At 44.4% G+C, this 14,959-nt stretch overlaps 2 protein-coding genes across 2 annotated transcripts in view; one reads left to right on the top strand and one right to left on the bottom strand.

Annotated features, from left to right (window-relative positions):
- Window positions 1–14,959, bottom strand: part of PTPN14 (protein tyrosine phosphatase non-receptor type 14) — a 439,438-nt gene that overhangs the window by 287,517 nt on the left and 136,962 nt on the right. The window lies entirely within an intron of this gene.
- Window positions 1,080–14,959, top strand: part of SMYD2 (SET and MYND domain containing 2) — a 34,508-nt gene continuing 20,628 nt past the window's right edge. Inside the window, exons 1-2 of the mRNA XM_081854875.1 lie at window positions 1,080–1,434; window positions 9,059–9,122. Coding sequence (XP_081711001.1) covers window positions 1,253–1,434; window positions 9,059–9,122 — 246 coding nt within the window. The 5' untranslated portion in view covers window positions 1,080–1,252. The remainder of the gene's footprint in view (window positions 1,435–9,058; window positions 9,123–14,959) is intronic.

Raw genomic sequence — 14,959 nt, 5'->3', positions numbered from 1 at the left:
AAACAACATTCCCCACTAGGGTGCACTTGTTTCTGGGTAAAACATGCTTAGGACTGGAATTTAAAGACCTTTCATTTTGTACCACATAGCTGTGGGGGGAGCTTTTTAGTTTTAGCCAGGGCTTCCCCCCCCCCCCTTCATCTCCAGAACTCTCAGGTGGGTGCCATTGCTAGTCTAAGAGAAGCAGTTCATAAGTTCATAGTGAGCTCCTCCGGCACCTCTTTTTCTAGAAAAACTGCACTGGTTTACGCTTTTAGAATGGTTGTGTGCTAAAAGAATTCTTTCAGCCCAAAAATGGAAACAAAAAGTACCAACTAAAGAAGAGTGGCAGATGAAGATGATGGACTTTGCAGAACTGGCGAAGCTGACAGGAAATATCCGAAACCAGCATGATCACGTATTCCAAAAGGACTGGAGTAAATTTATGTGGTACCTTGGGTTACATACGCTTCAGGTTACAGACTCCGCTAATCCAAAAATAGTACTTCAGGTTAAGAACTTTGCTTCAGGATGAGAACAGAAATCGTGCTCCAGTGGCACGGCAGCAGTGGGAGCCCCATTAGCTAAAGTGGTGCTTCAGGTTAAGAACAGTTTCATGTTAAGAACGGACCTCCAGAACAAATTAAGTACTTAACCTGAGGTACCACTGTATTTGAAAGATTATTGTAAGCAATTCACTAGCAGGGTAAACCGAAGACTTGTAATGGGAAATTTTCTACCTTTCTATATTTATTTAAATTTTGAGTCATTTTGTAAGGAGTGTAATTGGAATTGGAAAACGTGCCAAATGCCATGATATAAAGGTTAACTTCGATAGCCATGAGGCAACTTAAAAAAGAGAGAGACGACTTCTTAACCCCTCAAAGTCAAACGAAAGACCGTGAGAAGGGGGGGCGGGTAGCAGAAGGGATTCGGCTTCCCGTCCAACCGAAAGCCCCCAGCGCCCGGGCCCGCCACCCCTCCCCTCCGGGGCGCCTACCCGGGGTGCCGCGCGGCCAGCCGGGCCCGCGTTGCCTCTAGGACCCAGCGGGCTCCCGGCGCGCTTTTCCCAGGGAGCCGGCCGCGGCCGCCACTGCTGCTGCTGCTGCTGCTGCTCCGGCTGCCCATGCCCATGTATGTGCTGCGAGCTCGGGCTGGCCGGGGCCGGGCGCTGCGGGTGGCTGCTGCGCGCCATTAATAGCCCGGGCACAGGCCGCCGCCACGACGGGGCTTGTGCCAAGAAGGAGGCGGCAGCGCCTGGCAGAGAGGAGCCATGAGCTCGGCGAGGAGTTCCGAGTCTCCGGCGCTGGAGCGTTTCCAGAGCCCGGGCAAAGGCCGGGGGCTGCGGGCGCTTCGCCGCTTCGCCGTCGGGGAGCTGCTCTTCTCGTGCCCGGCCTACACGTGCGTGCTGACCGTCAACGAGAGGGGCAACCACTGCGAGTGCTGCTTCGCCAGGTACCGCCCGGCCTGCCCGGCCGCTGCCCTTCGGCGCTCGCCCGTCCCCTGCCGGCGGAAGGGAGGAGGCCGAGCGGGAGGCACGAGAAGCGAGGGGGCAGGCGCTCGCGAATTCCCCGCGGGTCCTAGCACCGGCGGCCCAGGGCGCGCTTCTCTGCGGAAGGGAAGGCCCTTCCCGGGCGGCTGCTGGCGGAGGCCGGGCGCGCGCGGGAGGAAGAGGGGCCGGGGCTCCTCCGGCTGGCCTGCCTGCCTGCTGCTTGGGCCCTCTCTCACATCCAACAGCCTCCTGCCTCAGCCCCACATGGGGCGCCCTCTCCCGCACCCCGAGACGTCATTCTGACTGCTTGCGTGGCTTTGCTGGTAGCCAGAGAGGCAGCAAACCCACAGGTGGAGAGGAGGATCTCTTCTTCCTGTCTGGGAAACCCGCTGCACCTGTTGGATTTCTGGCTGCCCTTCAGCTGTCTCCCAGGGGACTCGAAAGTGGGATGGATGGGTGGGTGGGATTAGAAGAGGCTTTACACGTGTCCAGGGGGTGTCGATGCTCAATAGCTAGATCCAGGGCTAAAAATGAGGTCCAGGACAAAGCTGTGATTCAAAGGAAGCCATGCTTATCCTCAACTGTCCTTCAGAAAGAGCATGCATCCTTCTTTCTTTGTAGTTTGAGCCGTCAGCTAAAATTCGCAACATCTCTGGACAGTAAAGGAGTAGAGGAAGGATTATCGGGCAGTAGCACATTTAATCTGGGAAAGTTAGTTGAATTAAGATCTTTCGATGCAGTTAGCCTGAGTTTAGTTAGATTTAGGTAGGCCTAACTAAGCCCACTGAAATCAAGCAGTTTAGGGGCATCTTGCTCTGCTTATGTTCAGGCGGTTGGTTGTCTCTTAAAACCAATTACATTCCTTCTTGGCACTGTTAAACTGGCATAAAAAGATGTGGTCTCCTCCAGTGTGATTTATAATTGGCATGGAATATTGTGCAAGTTATCTCTTCCTTGTTAAGAAAAGCAAAACTGAGGCTGAGTTTGGATGGCCCGTGAAGGCTTGAGATCTGCACATGCTATACCTTTAAAGCACATTCGAAACACATTTCTTTCCTTAAAGAGTTCTGGGCACTGTAGTTCATTAGATGTTGCTGGGAATTGTAACTCTGTGAGGGGCAAACTACAATGCCCAGAATTCTTTGAGAGAAAGAATGCATTTCAAATGTGTTTTAAAAGATATAATGTGTACACAGCCATGGTTGTTTCAAAGAATATCAAATTTTATTAAACGGTCACAGACCAGATTGGTTCGTACAGCTAGTCAGCGAAACATAACACCAGAAAAAACAACGGACAATTTCAATACAGATTAGGCCATAACAACAATTTAAGATTGGACAGCATGAATAAGATTAAGTATTTGCCTTCGCCTGCATGTTGACATTGGAAAGCTCTTGTTTTCTGCGCCTGATATTTAGCACAGAATTTAGCAACATTGATCGTAATTACAGGAACCTTATCTTCTACCAAGGCTCTCATACATTGAAGTTCTGATTCATTTTTAAGCTTTTGTAGAACTGGGGCAATAAAGGTTGTTTAGCTAAGCCATGGTTTGTGCTATCTCTGAACCCAAGGTGCCTACAAGATCCTGTTTGCAACTGACATACCAGCATCTGAAACCACAATTTGGAAGCTTGTTTGCAGATGAGTTTGTGTTAACTGTGGTTTGTGATTATGACTGAATTCATAGAAAAGTAGCAAACCATAGTTAGGGCCATTGGTCCACTTTATGAAATGGCAGTTGCATTATGGGAATGAAGTTTTATTTTCCTTGAGAGGCTATTGCACTGTGGGTATGGGACTGAACTTGGAGCTGAGCGAGGAAGGAAAAAGATAGTGAAGAAACACTTCTAAACATGATTTGTCTGCTATATGTCTCAAAAGATCAAACCATGTTTTGGGTTCTTATCTATAGCTAGCACAAGCCATGGTTTCGCATTACATCTGAATCCAGCCTGAGCTTGGCACAGTGGGCCCTAGAGGTGGCTGGTGCATAGAAAGAATAGGCAGTAATCTTGGCAGGCAGAAATACCGCAGTCATCTCATGCAAGCTTACAGCTGTCATGGAATCATGTTGGAGTTTCAAGACCTACAGTTTCAAACAGGTGTATCTCTAAGAGAGATTGCTTGTGGAGGCCTCAATATATTTCATCAGAGTCCTTTGGGTTCTGATATGCTGTAGAGTCTCCTGCAAGCATATTGTGGCACTGTAACTCTTTGAGATTGTTTTACCCCCGGCACTTTATATTACAGTCGTAGTAATAATAAGAATCCACAAACACCCATATATGCATTGCAGGGGGAGAACTAGAAGACCCTCGAGGTCCCTTCCAACTCTGCAATTCCGTGAGTCTATGGTTCAGTGTCCTGAGGACCCCTAATCATTTAGTGTTAAAGGTAATATCAGAGTTGTGTTATAATGTCCACTTTATAGAGGTCAGAATTAGGAACATCATATTTTGTTTTAGAGAGTCTGCTACTCAGGTCTTCTGATGAGTTGGTGGCTGTGTAAGCACAAATGGAATACAATTCTATGCTCAGGCACTTTAAATTTGGCAGCAAGAAAACAGATTCTGCCATCTGTATAAATTATGCAAAAAAGAGAGAGAAGAAAACACAATTCTGCCCTTTTTCATAGAACTGCAGAGTTGGAAGGGCCATCTAGATCAACCCCCTGCAATGCAGAAATCTTTCCCCCAATGTGGGACTCAGACCTACAACCCTGAGACTTAAGAGTCTTATGCTCTACCAACTGAGCTATCCTAATCTCACTCTCTCTTTTTTGTTTTTGTTTTGTTACTTTGCATAAATCATTCAGGTTTTGCCAATCATGGGGTGGATGAAAACACGTGCCAGCTCCAATTCAGCCACATCTCTAGCTTCTCAGATTTCATCAGGGATTGCTCACATGCTTTCAAGAGCAACCTTGTCATCATAAGAGCTGCAAACTCGATTCATTTCATATACCAACTTCATGCCCTCCACCCGAATCATAGAGTTGGAAGGGACCCTGAGGATCATGTAGTGCAGCCTCCTGCAGTGCAAGAATATGGAGCAATTCAGGAGTTTTTAGCTGTCCCATACCTATTATCTATCGGGGGAAATCTTTAGCTTTCCTTCCAAATTGTGCTTAAGAGCTCCCTGAATGAGGGTCTGTTAATCCAATCTCTTACAGCATTAACATGCTCCTAGGTGAAATTCCCTGTGCCTATGGTTTGGCTAGCATTGACAAAAGCTATGCTAATTGGATGCAATGTTTGTAATATTTGCCATGGAATGGTATCATGGATGTTGTCATAAAATGGTAGATTTATATTTATGTTCTGCTTCATATTCTTAACTTCTGAATTTTGGGAGTGAAGTGAAACTGATTTGACCCTTTCCTTTCTTTCTGCCTGTCAAAAGTTTGATAACTTTAACTAGTACATTCTCTTTCTATTGGATATCACATATCTTTTCCATCTAGGGTAGCGGTTAAATGGTAACAAAATATATGACTTAAAACAAATGTTGCTCCCAATAATCATGCATCCTCTGGAGAAGTTAATTGTATCAAAAGATAGACACACAGTATCCTCAAAAGTATTTTGTTAAGCTGTTGTCATGGGCCACATAATGTGATATTTTTATTTATACAGTATCTTATTTATAAAATACTTGAAATGGCTGAGTGCAAAATAACACCAGTCCTGCCCTTAAGTTTTGCAGACACAGTATAAATAGAAAAAGAACTGCGGAGGAAATAAAATAATAAATATAATAAAATATTCATATATAAACTTGTTATTTTGACCCCTAAAGGCTTTAGGTAAAGGTAAAGGGACCCCTGACCGTTAGGTCCAGTTGTGGATGACTCTGGGGTTGCGGTGCTGATCTCGCTTTACTGGCCGAGGGAGCCGGCGTACAGCTTCCGGGTCATGTGGCCAGCATGACTAAGCCACTTCTGGCGAACCAGAGCAGCACATGAAATTGCTGTTTACCTTCCCGCCAGAGCGGTACCTGTTTATCTACTTGCACTTTGATGTAAACGCTTTAGGAGCATTATTATTACCTACTTTATCTGTATATGGAATAGTTCATGGTTCTTTCATATTACTAATGGAGGCAACGTTGCATATAATATCAAAATATTGGCGTGAGCCTCAGGCTTATGTAGTCGCCCCTTCCCCTCTCTTCCCCCAGTGCAACCATGAGGAGGAGATTGGAAACTTCACCTTCTGTTTTAGATTACGGTAATTGTCCAAACTCCTAACTGTGGCTGGCAGGGTGGGGAACTAGTTTAGTAGACTATGGCTTGAAGTTGTCTTTCCACTAACCGTCATTAAGTTGAACCAGTGTTTGTGTCGATACTGATGGCATTACAAATCATGGTTAGCCTAAATTAGAAGTGAAAGTGCCTGATCTTCCTGCAGCTGCAGTGGAGGTGGAGGCGCAGTTTGTTGACCCAAGACTCACTATGCCCCACTTATGTCCAAAAGGCTCTCCAGGCTATTTACTTCTTCATCAAAGATGAGATGCATTTAGTACATCAAAAACTATTCCTTTGCTGCTGGGGTGGGGCATGGACTAGATCCCTTAGGATCCCTTAATATTCTTTGTTGGATTGTAGCCAAATAAGGTTTACTCAGAGTAGAGGCATGTTAATGAACCTAAGTTACTCCTGCCCATTGTTTTCACTGGGTCTTCTCTGACTAGGACTAGTCTTGGCTGCATTTCCTTGCTATAAATAATGTACAAATTGCGAGGTATTTGCTGTAGAATTATCAGTTTGACTCATTAAGTCTATAAGAACATATATGCTTTATGTAACTGCCAATTTTCAATGTAAGAGGTGGGGGGTTTGGCCTTAGAGCTCTTGACAAAAAGAACATTATGAGCTTTTCTCTCATGCTGTAATTATTTGATGGTTTTAATAATAATGTAACATAAAAGGAAAAGGTAAAGGGACCCTTGACCATTAGGTCCAGTCGCGGACGACTCTGGGTTTGCGTCACTCATCTCGCTTTACTGGCCGAGGGAGCCAGCGTACAGTTTCCGGGTCATGTGACCAGCATGACTAAGCCACTTCTGACGAACCAGAGCAGCACACGGAAACACCGTTTACCTTCCCACCAGAGCGGTACCTATTTATCTACTTGCACCTCGTGCTTTTGAACTTCTAGGTTGGCAGGAGCAGGGACTGAACAACAGGAGCTCACCCGTCGTTGGGATTCAAACCGCCGACCTTCTGATCAGCAAGCCCTAGGCTCTGTGGTTTAACCCACAGCGCCACCCGCATCCTTTATAATAATTTCACACACCCCTCCCCCCAAAAACCAAGTAATATTGTTAGAAGGTTCCCCAAGAGGCAAGAGGTTCCAGGGCACAGTGCTTACCTGGGTTGGTCTTTCTTTGGAGAAGAGAACACTGGGGACTTCTGATGGTTTTCTAACATCTTCGAATTATTCGAAGATCTAATAATTCTATTACCAGCATAAGGAAGTAGTAGAGCATAGTTAGCTAGTAGAGCATAGGCAGTAATATCCCTGAACATCAATTGCTGGCATTCCCAAATGGGGAGAGTGCTCTTCCTCCAAGGACTTTCTATAGGCATCTGGTTGGCCACCGCTAGAGCAAGCCTTGTGTTTACAAAATGGCACACTCTCACCAGGCATGAAAATTATCACGTCTCATTGGATCCACTGTGTACCCCAATATTCTTTTCAGTCTTTAGCTAACTCTGCCTCTGTATCTCTTTCTGCCTCCAAACTGCCCTTTATTCATATGCACCTGGCTCACTCTCCTTGGCTGTTTGCCCCAAGCCTTCTTTTCTTTTTTCTTTTTTTATTCCATTGTAATTATGATCCCCAGAACAACAGAATTGTTACACACTTCCCCAAGGTGCTTTTCAGCCTTTAGTCTTCATTTTCTTTATTTGTTAACAAGATATAAAAATGCCTCTAGGCAATGTACAGAAAAACACACACCTTAAAATCACCAGTAAAACCAGATGTTAAAAACAAGTTGGCTTAAAAAATTGCAAAAATTGAATCGTCGGTTTTAAAATTTACATTATATTAAAATACATGTCATGGGTAGGCTTGCTGAAAGAGAAAGTATGATCAAGGTACCTGTCAAGCCTTGATGGCTTTGTCATTCACAACTTTGCACCAGGACTATTAAGAAATGTTATTAATACAGTCATACCTTGGAAGTCAAGTGGAATCCATTCTGGAAGTCCGTTAGACTTCCAAAACGTTTAAAAATCAAAGCACGGTTTCTGATTGGCTGCAGGAAGCTCCTGCAGCCAATCAGTAGCCACTGAAGCCCCGTCGGACCTTCAGCTTCCAAAAAGAGTTTGCAAACCAGAACAGTCACTTTCATGGTTGCAATGTTCAGGAGCCAAAACGTTCAGGAACTAAGGTGTTCGAAAACCAAGGTACAACTGTACCCTACTGTGAAATCCCAGACTGTGCTCAGACACTGCTTTCAAGACAAACTCATAGCGATAGTCCAACCCGCAATAGCCTAACAGCTGTCTTGCTACAATATCTTAAGTTTAAGTTGAGATGCTTGTGGAGCACTGTTCCGTAAATATATCTGGGAGGTTGCTTGGCTGTGACCAGAGGGAGATCCCTATGACGGCACTCAGGTGTAATGTGTTGCATTGCAGTATATAGCACAGTAGGTTTGCTGCAATGCAGCGTTCTCCGGAACTAAGCTCGAGAACTTCCTCTTGCAGCCACTGTGTAGAGGTGTCCCAAAGGGAGATGTCGTTTATATATTAAAAAAACAGCTTCACAGTTTATCCATTGTATAGAAAACTGTGCTCAGAAAGAGGGCCGCTAATTTAGTGCCTTGGTTGCAGAAAACTCAGCATGTTAAATAACTTTCTCTAGCATTTACGGCTTCAGGGACTGGGGTTGTTACAATTGTTTTCTTTTATGTAAGCACGCCCCAGTGTTAAATAGACACACAAAAAGGGGAGCCTTTGAGCTTCTCCGCAAATTAGCAGATTAAACAAAGTATATTACTTTTATTTGCCAAGAAGCAAATTATATCATCGTGCCTGTTAGATTCAGTCATTTGCAGTGTGCACAATGCAATTAAAGTGATAACTGTGAGCTCCAGGGATAGCTCTTTCTTTTTATATGATAGCTTGACAAACTCATGCTCAAAGAGGAGAGGAAAAGGCTGGTGCACAGAACCACTTTTTCATGTTTAGAAGTGAATATAATTGAATCCTCCCCCCTGGTTTACAGGATAATTCCTCTCTCCGGCCCACCCCCCAGTTTAAGAACAGTTATAAGACGCCATCTGAGATCTTGCATGATAGCTCAGTTGGTAGAGCATGAGACTCTTAGCCTCAGGGTCATGGGTTCGAATACCATGTTGAGCAAAAGATTCCTGCATTGCAGGGGGTTGGACTAGATGACCCTTGTGGTCCCTTTCAACTCTACAATTCTATGATTCGGTGACCATATGGGTCCCATGCCTATTGACCAGGTCAGCTTCTGCATGCTGGAATGCTAATGGCCATAGTATTTTTATTAAATGATTGTCACCGGAGAGGCATGACAATTGTGTGCGTTGTCTCTTTTTAAGGAAAGAAGGCTTGTCCAGGTGTGGAAGATGCAAGCAGGCTTTTTACTGCAACGTAGAATGCCAGGTGAGTGTCACAGGAACCATGATGGGCAAAAAATGGCATTGCTTCTATTTTATTCCAAATGTTTTCATACCTTCCTTCAATCTAAAAAAAAATGTCCAGGGCAGTTTACAATAGGTACCGGTAAATAGCAAGAATTTATGGATTCAAATGGGTTCTTAGCTGAGAGAGGAAAGGAGCTTGCTGCCGAGGGTCGGTGCCACTGTGGAATCATAGCCGTGGCCTGAATAATTCTAGGAATTTTGAAATTGCCATAATGAGTCACAGAGGATCATCTGTGCTGGGTCATAGTATCGCTGAACCATTAGATTAGTAGACTGCTACATGGCCCTAATTGCTTCAGAAGCTTCTGCCTGCTTTAAACATACCAGATGGCTTAACGTTATTTCACTAAGCTGGTGAGGAAGCTTGTGCCTAGCTGAGCAATCAGAAATAAAGGCTGGATTTAGCTTTTGCGGGGAAGGGAAAGAATCTGTTTACAAATGTACAGTCACCGCTGCTGCTGCTAATAATAATAGTGTGCTTAGAAACCAACTGTGCTTTCACTTGGTTAGTCATATGCATTTATTACAGGGGCAAAGGAAGCTGCAAGTAGACCCATTTAGAGTAATTAACAGTTAGTGGGGGTAAAACTTTAATGCACAAAAGCAAAGGCCTCTAACCTTATTAAGTGTTTCTTTCCCTTGCTACTCTGGCACTTACCCACCTGGGATCATTAATAAAAACCCCAGGGCTGCATTTGTCATTTCTGAAGTGTGTTTGGTGTTCTAGTCCTGTGAGCTAATTCAGGGGTGAGGACCTTTTTTTTCAGATCGAGAGATATACTTTCTATGGAAACATCTGGTGGGTAGGGAGGGCATCCTAGCAGCGGGCAGGGCAAGAGGCAAAAGAGGTCCAAACAATGGATGTAAATGCTACTTTTGCACAGTAAACTTCTTTGTCTACATGCTCTCACACACCTCTACTCTCCATCTAGGCAAGCAAGAGGCATTATCTCAGATCAAGGACACATTCAAGCCCAGCGAAAACACTTCATTTTACTTTTTCTTTGTACGGTAGTCTAGGTTCTGTACACACCCCTCTCTATCCTTCATCCAGACAAGAAAGAGTGATTCTCAAGCATTCAAGGACACATTCCAGGTGAAAACACTCCAGGAGGCTGTGAGGCAAGGCCGGCGAGGGGCATGGCCTGGGGTAGAGGGCATGGCTCAGGAGGGCGGAGTCCCAGGAGCCAGATAAAGATTCCTGCGGGGCCACATTGGAGCTAATCCACACAGCCATTTTTGAGGTTAGAAACATCACCGGGATGTAAATTGGTTGTTGGAAGGTGTCGCTATATGAAAAGGTTGCACAGGTTACTTGATAGTGCTCTATCTACCTCAGAAAGGGTTGTCATGTGAACAGTTAGTCATATTTTATTTTTGCCAACTCCCCCCCCCCCCCCATATTATGGCACCAAATTGAATATTTATGACTAATACAGCATTTTCATCCTGTCTTTTTTGGTGCAAAAATGGCAGGTGGCGTCTTTAAAATTACCCATTTGAAACAAAACAAAGAGCTGAAATCTTATTCTGTGTTCAGAATATATCACCCTCCCCCCTTTTTTTCTGCTGCTGTTTTCCCCACTGTAGAGACATTGGCCTTGACATACATATTTGCCCCTTTGCTTTCAATGCAGGAATATGCATTTTGACTGATTTCACCAGCCTCTTCATGGATCAGGTGGGAACTGAAGCCATATTTCCAAGTCCTGCCACTATGTTCAGAATCAGCTAGTTTTAGCTAAGCAGGCATGCTCCTCTCTCCTTAATTGTGTGTGTGTGTGTGTCCCCTGAATGTGCTGCCCATTATTTTCACTAGCTGATCCAAATAATTATTCCTTTTAAGAGAATTGGAGGAGAATGGGAGAGAGGAAGCTGATACTCAGGAGTGGAGAAAAAACCTCATATCCACTGGCCAAATGTGGCCCTCCAAGTCATCCCTTCTGGCCCTCAGGACTTGCCCTAGCTAGGAAATGTGTGGCTATCCCCAATGCCGTGAACTCCCATCAGCTCCAGCCAACACGGCCCAGTAGTCAGAGATGATGGGAGTTGGAGTTCTGGGCCATACATTCCCAAACCCCGAGTTACAGACTGTCCTACGTTCCTGCGCTTGCCTGCTCAAGGTGAGTGCTTCCCACGGCACCTGCAAGGCAGTTGTAACAAAGCAGCCTTCCAAGAATGAAGGGTTCTTCTATCAGGCCCTCTGGACATTAAAATGTTGCAGGAGAGTTGAGATTTATATTCAGGTCTTAAGATGTGCAATTATATAATGATTTCATAAAGCCCTTCCTTCGGGTCATCATGTGCGATGTAATGCTTTATTCAATAGGACTTCAAGAGACTTGATCTTTATATTTTGAACATACCAGTATTGATCGTGCCTTTTTCATCACACTGTATGAAATGCTTACGGGGTTTTTTTGCTCCTCACTTGGTAGAATGCTTCTCTTCAGCATTTGGGGGCTTCCTCCAAAGTACTGTAAGAACATTGCCAACACCAAATTCTTTTTCAAAGTTACCTTCAAGCATTGTGTTCCTTAGAACCTAGTCTCTGCTGACTGTACGTGCTGCACAGACAATCTGTATCACATTTTCATCTTTATCTTCTTCAAAGGCTTTGGGTGGTGGGGGTTTTTTTTAGGTTTTTTTTTTTTTTTAGTGGCTCAGCAATTCTGTTTTGCAGCCGAGAAGGGCATTGGGGCCTTGATATTGAACTTGTAGGACTCTGTTGTATAGCAAATGTTTCCCTTTCGTACCTCCATGAAAATGCATGCTCTTTGCTTTGGTTTTCTTCACATTACACAGTCAACCCTTACATTTTCTCTAAACTAAAACATCCCAAATGCTGCAACTTTTCCCATCCCCTTGCTCTTTTTGGTTGAGCTTTCTTTTCTTTCATTTGCATCGTGGGGGTCTTGATAGGAGAACTAGCTTGATAGCTAGTTGGTTCCATTCTGCCTTTCACAATTGACGGATCAAAGCTGGCTAACAACCCCAATTGAATTCAGATAACATGCACAGCTATTTATCTAAAATAGTAACAATAAATTTTGGGTCAAAGGAGCATTAGACCTAGTGCCGTCTTCTTTTTATTCCACCTCAGAAACTGGCTGTTAACAGCACTGTAAATAAGTACTTTGAGAGGGCAGCATTTTACAAGTGTAGATATGATGAACTAAGTCTTGGGGACACAGGCTGTTTTTTCCTACTATAAAACACCTCTATTCAATTCTTAATAAGTTGAGGTCAGCTAATTATAGTGGATGCAGCCCTTTATTTGTCTTTTTTCTCTTTCAATGTTTGAAGAAGCTCTCAAAAGAAAAGAAAACATAATGGGAAAGGGGGTGGGAGGTTCCCCCCTTCTTTTCCAACCATTTTGTGCTTCCACTAATATGCCTGTTAACTTCCTCAAGAGGCCACCTTGACAGATAATGTGGGTAGTTTTGGTTCTTTGTTTTTAAAGAGAATCAAAATATTCAGAAGTGATAATAGAAGCATTCAGTGAATTTGTTACCTGGCATAGTCATTTACTAAAATGCTTGTGCCTTTGTGTGGCAAATAAAAAGACCCCAGGGTATGACTTACCTTTAAAAAAAAATGCACAAGTAAATAGGTAAAGGGACCCTTGACCATTAGGTCCAGTCGCGGATGACTGGGGTTGTGGCGCTCCTCTTGCTTTACTGGCCGAGGGAGCCAGCGTACAGCTTCTGGGTCATGTGACCAGCATGACTAAGCCGCTTCTGGCAAACCAGAGCAGCACACGGAAACGCCGTTTACCTTCCCACCGGAGCGGTACCTATTTATCTACTTGCACTTTGTGCTTTTGAACTGCTAGGTTGGCAGGAGCAGGGACCGAGCAACGGGAGCTCATCCTGTCGCAGGGATTCGAACCGCCGACCTTCTGATCGGCAAGCCTTAGGCTCTGTGGTTTAACCCACATGTATTAAATCCTCATAATATTGATAGACCCTGTAGGAAAGCTTTTAAATGACAGGCCAATCCAGTAGATCAGGGATGGCAAACCTATAGATGCTGTTGCGCCTCAACTCCCATCAGCCTCAGCAAGCTTGGTAGGGAGGTTTAAAGCAGGTTTTCCAACTGTGCAAACTCCTTTTCAGACATCCCCCCCCCCACAAAAAAGCTCCAAATGAACACAAAGCCTGTTTAGCTCCTTGCTTATACAGTGGTACTTCGGTTTTCGAACGTAATGCGTTCTGGAAGACCATTTGGCTTCGGAAACATTCGAAAACCGAGGCGCAAAGGGCAGCCTGCAGTTTCAATGGAGAAAACTGGGGAAAAACCGCAGCAGAATCCATTCGACTTCCCATGCACATTTGAAAATGGAAACATTTACTTCCGGGTTTTCGGCTTCTGAAAACTGCAATATTTGGCTTCCAAGATGCTTGAGAACTGAGGTACCACTGTATTAGTGATGGTTTCTGCATAGCAGTGAGCAGTTCTTACCTACTATACACAGATAATTCACTTATGAATCTGCCTTAGGCATGCACACGCACACACACTCAGAGTACTTTAAGTGTATTTGCAAGGATGTGACAAAGCATTACCTGCCCGGAGATGACGGTGAAGAAAAGGAGGTTCTGCTCAAAAAGGTGGCTTGCTTAAATATGGTTTGGGCAGTTTAAGTATTGAAGCAGAGCACATTATATAATTTGTGTGCATGGTGTTCCTCAGGTATCTGATCTACCTCCCCTATTTTCCAATGGCACATTTTTCAACTGCACAGTTTCCCCTCAACACTACATTTTGCATCCAGTTGCGTAAAAAACCTTGCCAGCGAGCATGGCTGAGGGCCAAGGATGATGGGAGTTGTAGTTCAGCAGTGTTGCACGGCCCCAGATTCCCCACCCCTGCTGTAGGTTCAGTTGTGGTGAATAAGTAAGGGCGCTTTCAGATGTGGGGAATCTTGCACTGGTTTTCCTGACTGTAATGCTGGTTCTTTGGTTCCTTTTCTGATGTTCCTTTCATGCTGTCGAACTAGCTGTGATATGTGGCTTTTTGACGGATTTGCTAAATTTCATCCACACCAGTGAGTGTGATGTGTCACAACAACGAACGGACAGCGTCACCACTCCCCCACTCTTTCCGCACATCTGTGCTTCTGTTCCATTATTACTCACCCATGAAAATGGCAAAAAAAGAACTGTTTGCTGGTATACAGCCCCAAATTTACTCCCATGAGTTTTTCCAGGTTAAGGGGACAGCAAACTGGGTTTTTTCTGGATTCAAATAACACAGGAATGAGCGCTGAACATGCATTATATTCCATTGGTTTTCTGTGTCTTGTGAAAGCCCATGTGGAAACCAACTCTTAGGGAAACTTGGGGAGAAATGGAATAAGGCAGTGTGAAGAAACCTTTCAGAAAGGTGAGAATCACACTTTTCTGTATCCATGGCGTTCTTCTTATCCTCAGGGCTGCAAAGCTAGGTTGCCAACCTACTTTTGAAGAACTAAACAGACAGAAATAAGGAGAATGGCAATCAGAAATGTAAATTCACCTTCCCTCCCCTGGGCCACTATTCTCCTTTTTATATAATGTCAAGGGTTGATTGAGTCAAATTTTTCACACTTGAGAGCATCAGTTTTATGAATAGTGTCCTTGGCTCTGTTACGTGGAATCAAGGATGATAGGCTCTCTAACTGTGTTTTGGCATCAGTCCAATTTGTGAAAAGAACAATACGAAAATTACATGAGTTTTTTATTTATTTATTTTTTAAAGTGAGAATTTCGCTCGTTCATTCTAGAAATCTTCCCCTGCCCCTTTGACCTTTCC

The sequence above is a fragment of the Podarcis erhardii genome, assembly GCF_964252035.2.
Source record: "Podarcis erhardii genome assembly, chromosome: 3".
Taxonomy (NCBI): Eukaryota; Metazoa; Chordata; class Lepidosauria; order Squamata; family Lacertidae; genus Podarcis; species Podarcis erhardii.
The sequence above is the reverse complement of the archived record's forward strand: the minus strand, read 5'-3'. Positions and strand labels throughout refer to the sequence as shown.